General features: G+C 40.2%; 1 protein-coding gene across 26 annotated transcripts; it reads left to right on the top strand.

The window, feature by feature from the left end:
• Positions 1-499: 499 nt before the first annotated feature.
• LOC120674370 (peptidyl-prolyl cis-trans isomerase FKBP62-like) lies at positions 500-4,854 on the top strand. Of its 26 annotated transcripts, none has more exons than XR_005675088.1 (7): positions 518-1,694; positions 2,182-2,256; positions 2,387-2,462; positions 3,013-3,081; positions 3,426-3,512; positions 4,047-4,306; positions 4,489-4,854. XR_005675088.1 is itself a non-coding variant. In XM_039955552.1 (5 exons), the coding sequence occupies exons 2-5, from the start codon at positions 3,007-3,009 to the stop codon at positions 4,546-4,548; spliced, it is 492 nt and encodes a 163-aa protein (XP_039811486.1). In that variant the 5' UTR covers positions 2,195-2,210; positions 2,387-3,006; the 3' UTR covers positions 4,549-4,854. The 26 variants fall into 26 exon arrangements, 2 of the variants coding, with proteins under 2 accessions (XP_039811485.1, XP_039811486.1); XR_005675090.1 differs by lacking the exon at positions 2,182-2,256 and having other exon boundaries at positions 521-1,076; positions 1,637-1,694; XR_005675093.1 differs by lacking the exon at positions 2,182-2,256 and having other exon boundaries at positions 521-1,348; positions 1,637-1,659.
• The last annotated feature ends 531 nt before the right edge of the window (positions 4,855-5,385 follow it).

Below are 5,385 nucleotides of genomic sequence, written 5' to 3'. Positions count from 1 at the left end.
TCGGGGCGGCACGAGTTGAATACCTAGGATGAGCTTTTCTTGAATGAAGAACTTGAAATCCAAAGCCTCCCCGAGGAGGAGCACATGGGGAAAAGGTTCTCCACGCCGATTGAAGCTTCCTTAGCCTTGTAATCAAGTGGAGAGGGAGGGTTTGCACTCTAGGTCACTAGAGAGAGAGGGAGCTCATGAGGGAGAGGGATAGCTCATGAGGGAGAGGGAGAGAGTGCACGTGAGGGGGAGAGGGAGAGTGAGCTGTGAGGGAGAGAGAGTGTGAGATCTCTGTTTTAATGATTGTGGGGTCCAAAGGACAAAAATTACATGAACTAGGAACTCCATGTCCGAAGTATCCGGGCCTACGGCCGAAGTATCCGGGCAGGGTGTTACATTTCTGTTAGGCGGTCATGAGAAGCTTAAGAACATTGAAATTAGAAGCGTGGTAAACTGTTTAATAGTAGCGAGGAAGCAAGACATCTAGCAACACAGGTCACAGGACAACCATGCAAACCGTATCCGCCAAGGGCACACACATGCACGGGGCGTCTCCACACACATCGGCACATTTTCGCGGCGCTTCGCAGTCTTGTCCTCCGCAGCTGGCGGCGGCGGAGTACTAGCCCACGTCCGTTCGTGGCGGCGGCGGCGGATAGCGCCGGTCCTCGCGCATAAGCAGCAACGACGGCGGCCCCGCGGCGCCTTCCCATCTCCTCTTCGATCGCCGCGCGGGCCTTCCTGGGCGCCTACTATTGCCATGCCTTCCGCTCCTCCTAGGCGGCGCCGACTTCCCCGTCACCGACCTCACCTTCACCCCGGCCGCCGCCGCCACCTCCTCGCCAACCCTCGCGGCAGCGTGGCCTACCTCACTGCACCTCTTCTCTGGCGACCTGCTCAAGCCGCTCCGCCTGATCTCTATTGTGGGCGACCTCACCTTCTCCCCTCCTCCAGCTGCGACGGCAGCGGTGGCATGCAGACGCCCGGCGTGTGCGGGCCTGGAGTGCGGCCAAAGAATGGACACGCAGGCACGAGCAGAGAGCGGAGAGACACGTGTGGTTCTTTTCCCGTGAGTCTCAACATCGCAGGTGAGCTTCCCGACCCCTTCCATTACCATCCTCCTCCTCTCCTCACATGTCCGCAAGGAGAGCATGTGTGCCCCCATCTCAACTCGAATTTCTTCTCAATAAATGGAGCCCCTTTTCAACTCAAATACACCGGATCGAAGTCAGCTCAGCACAAATCAGCACCCTCGAATTGAGCTTTCTGCTTCATCTTTTCTACTCCTGTGGGTCGAGTGCGTATTCCAACTCTGTTTTTCTCCAAATTATTTTTTTGCTCAGGTCCAATCAAATGCAAGGTGAGCTTGCTCCTTCCCAGCACTACTGTTTTGTCTTTCACCAGTTGGTTCGATCTGAAAAATGATATGTACACTATCATATGCTTACAAAATTAGCACTTATGTATATACAAAAATCTATGTCTGTTCTTTCTGTGTGGAACCTTTAAGTACCACCACAAATCCAAGTCCTTATGGCTGTTATCTCATAGTTAATTACTTACCAACCTGATGCTCTTGGATCAAGAAGAGATTCATGTTTCCTGTTACCTGAAAGTTCTTTCCCTAATTTTTAATTTTCCCTTCCAGGTTGAAGGTGCACCGATGGTAATGTAAGTCTGTGCTAATTTCCCGCTGATAGTGCTAGGTAGGTCCATTCTTTCAGTGTGCAACTTCAAGCTAATCAATAATTATTAGCTCCCACATAGTTTGCCTTGCAAACTTAAACCTACAAATACAATCTAGTTCTTTGCATGCTATATGTGCCCTTTCATACTGTCAACTTCTCACAGGAGACGATTAGTTAAGTTTGCCACACCCAACTTGGATTTCACCGTACCTTCTCTTATTTTTAGATTGTGCAAATGTGTTAGAATTTAGTTACAGTTTTAAGGTGGAGCAATGCATTACCACATGTTATTTAAACAAACAGAAGGTAGGACATCATCTACTTTCAAATACATCCACTGTGATATCCACATATCCAATTTACTCATTGATCAATACAAGGCCTTACATTCATATGTAGTTCTGTTTGAATCCATACATCATTGATTTCATCAACTTATTCACATACCTGACATAACCTGGTTGTCATGTGCCAAAGTTTGTTAATTCCCCCTTTCAACTTCCAGGTTGAAGTCAAGAATTGATTCTCAACATAGTAATAATTCTGTTTCTCTCTTTGTCAAGAATTGATTCTCAACATAGTAATAATTCTGTTTCTCTCTTTACATTCTGAGTATTTGAAACTGTTGCTTTGCGTACTTTGTCCTGTATTTATATTTCTTTGTAATTTTTACAAGGGGTGATCTCTTAAGATACCATTCCTTTCTGCAGGAAACCCATTTCTCTTTGCTACAGTGGGAACTGAGAAACTTCATGGACATATTGATAAGATGAGGAATAAACTTAAGTCAGTATTTATGTGCATGAACTGTTTACATCATTAACCTAATTGATCACACTCAGTTTAACGATTCATTATGTGAAATAGGTATGGGATTGACAAGGTCACTGCAGAGCAGCAACCTTGTCAATGTCAATGCAGTTAACTTTGTATATATGTTCTGAAGAAAAATAATGGCAAAGACAGAAGCATAACTAGATCTAAAAACTTTATTGTTCTCCATTTATTCTTACTATTATTATGTTTGATTTACACAATGTTGAATGGAATTTACAACAACTCTTGTGAGTTTTGATTCTCAGTTGAAACTTGAAAGTTGCTTAACGAGCTGCATGATTGTTTACCTGAATCTATTTTGTTCAGTACATAGTGCACAAAAATATACCTACATATATAGATATGCATACAAATTAGAAAATAGTACCTACAGATCCAGTTTGGAATCAGATATCCTTATTTATTGGTTCTAGGTTTTCTGTTAGTGAACATAGCTCTGATGTATTGCAATAGGTTTCGTCTAAAGAATTAAAGTGACTTATTTGTGGATAATATGCAGCTGAAGATCTCGCAAAATAAATTTCCATGTACAGCAGTAGTGGTTGAAATAAAAAAATTCAGGTTCACGGTAAGCAAGACCATGGATCAATAATCCATCATTTTTCCCTATTTATATTGTATATCTTTGTTTTATCTCTTGGCCTGTTTGAAATGTAAGAATACCATGGTTAACTAACAGCGAAGAAGTAAATTGATACGTAGTAAGACTCCAAGGACTTCATAATTGAGTTTATCAGGACTAATAAAATGTTTAGCTGCAACATTTTCCTACCTATATGTGCCTCTGCATCCAAATTTGCAGAGGAACCATAAATTGCTGATTTTGGGTGATCTATGGATTGTTTTCTCATCTTGTTGTTGGAGAAATATAATGGGTATGCTTGTGCTAATGTGCTATTGTTGATATTCCAGTGTATTACACGGGTACACTCCTTGACAGAACAAAGTTTGATTCAAGCTGTGATCATGGAGATCCCTTCAAGTTCAAGCTGGGACAAGGTACATTTCTTCGTTCATAAGATTTTCATGTCTCATGTTTTAAACTTTGGCATGGATTGTGTAATTATCATTAACAGAGAAATTGTGAGAATAGTTTTACATATTGATGGTTTGTCCATTAGATGAATATTATTGGTCACATCAATAATATGTAGTTTTCCCCCTTAGTAGCTTCGTTCCTAAATTTTGTACCCTCAAACCTATGTGTTGCCAAGAATTAGGAAATGAATCTTCGTGTGACAATAATATTAGTGTTTATACTAGCAGAGTACCTGATTACTAACTTTTCCTTACTTCAGCAGATCATCTTCTTTCTCTGTGTGTTTTTTGCTTATCATATTTCTTAGAAAGAAAAGATAAAGTTCCGACCTTTTGCTTATCACATAGATGCAAGTAGTGCTTGCCTTGATAGTCTGAAAAAACATGCTAATGATCAAGTTAACATGCCAAGTCTTTTTTTTAGATCGAGTAAACATGCCAAGTCGGGACTTTAGAAATAGATGCTCAGTGGTTATTTTGTCAAGTTATGTCCAGGTCAAACAATAAAGGGCTACGACCAAGGCATGAAGACTATGAGGAAAGGAGAAAATGCTACTTCTACCATTCCTCCAGAAATGGCTTATGAAGAATCTGGTTCGCCTCCAAAGATTCCACCGAATGCAACCTTGCAGTTTGATTTGAGCTACTTTCATGGACCATTGTCAAAGATAATTGCAAAGATGGTGGCATATTTAAGAAGATACTTAAGGATGGACAGAAATGGGAGAACCCAAAGGATCCTGATGAAATACTTGGTAAGTTTTGCTTTACTGGGACATTTTTCACAAAGGAGTTGCATTTTTTATCTGTCTTGCTCAGAGTAATTGCTGTATTTTGACCCTTATTGGTTTCTACACGAGTTAGATAAAGTTACAAAGTATTACCCACATTTTTTATGGAGTTAATAGGAAAAGTTGATGCAAACAAACCGGTGCAGGTAACAACCATCGATTGGTATGTGAGATACCATGTCAAGGAGTTTGAGAGATGTTTCTAGATGAGATTTCCAGCTAGCTCAGTTGCTGAAAGAAAAAAGACGACTCATCTATGACTATTTCAGATGTGCAAGGAGTGGTATGTCACATTCTATCATAGTAACATATTGCTCATTGTATTTAAAGCCAGATTGCTAAGAGTTCTAGACTTTTTTTATGTAAATGAAGGGAATTAATCGCACGATTTTAGATGGCCGACGGTAATAACTACAAATTTCATTCCAGCAACTGAAACTTTTTCAATTAAATATTTCCATGTATAATTTTACTAACTTCAAAAGAAGAAATATAGTTACTTCTGAACATTATATTTACCTTATCCCATTGTTGAATCCCTAAAGCATTTGGGATGCTGTTACAGACATTGTGCCGAATTTATATAATTAATGCTGGCCAAGGCTTCAAGATGTTATGGAACACAACAAAATCTTTTCTTGATAAAAAAACTGCTTTGAAGATTCATGTATATAATGCTTTGTTAAGCAATGATTTGATTGCATCTGTCTTGAGTGATTTTATGCACATTATAGTTACCCTTTATCATTCCTCAATTTCTCTTGAAGATTCTTGGGAATAAGTACCAACATATATAAGTTGCTTGGAATTATTGATGAGTGGTCAGTTTCCTTTTTCTTGACCATACATTTGTGTGGGTGGCTTCCATCCTAATTTCTGTTAGTCACATGCGTGCCGTGAATTGCCAGAATTTCTTGGTGGTAAATGCAAGTGTGATGAACATGGAGGTTGGCCAATATCTGACAAAGGTTCTTCTAAAAAATGAAACATGATTAAACATCATAGAATAAAAAGGAGATGTTACCAGATGAGATATCCAGCTA

Source organism: Panicum virgatum, chromosome 5N (genome assembly GCF_016808335.1).
Source record: "Panicum virgatum strain AP13 chromosome 5N, P.virgatum_v5, whole genome shotgun sequence".
Lineage (NCBI taxonomy): Eukaryota > Viridiplantae > Streptophyta > Magnoliopsida > Poales > Poaceae > Panicum > Panicum virgatum.
Note: the sequence above shows the minus strand (reverse complement) of the source record. Positions and strands in the feature narration are given on the sequence as shown.

Coding starts and splice junctions, on each gene's coding strand:
- LOC120674370 (XM_039955551.1), top strand. CDS start 3,007: ATGCAGCTGAAGATCTCGCAAAATAAATTTCCATGTACAGCAGTAGTG. Junction 3,513..4,036: donor CAAGTTCAAGCTGGGACAAG/GTACATTTCTTC, acceptor TATTTTGTCAAG/TTATGTCCAGGTCAAACAAT. Junction 4,307..4,488: donor GGATCCTGATGAAATACTTG/GTAAGTTTTGCT, acceptor AAACCGGTGCAG/GTAACAACCATCGATTGGTA.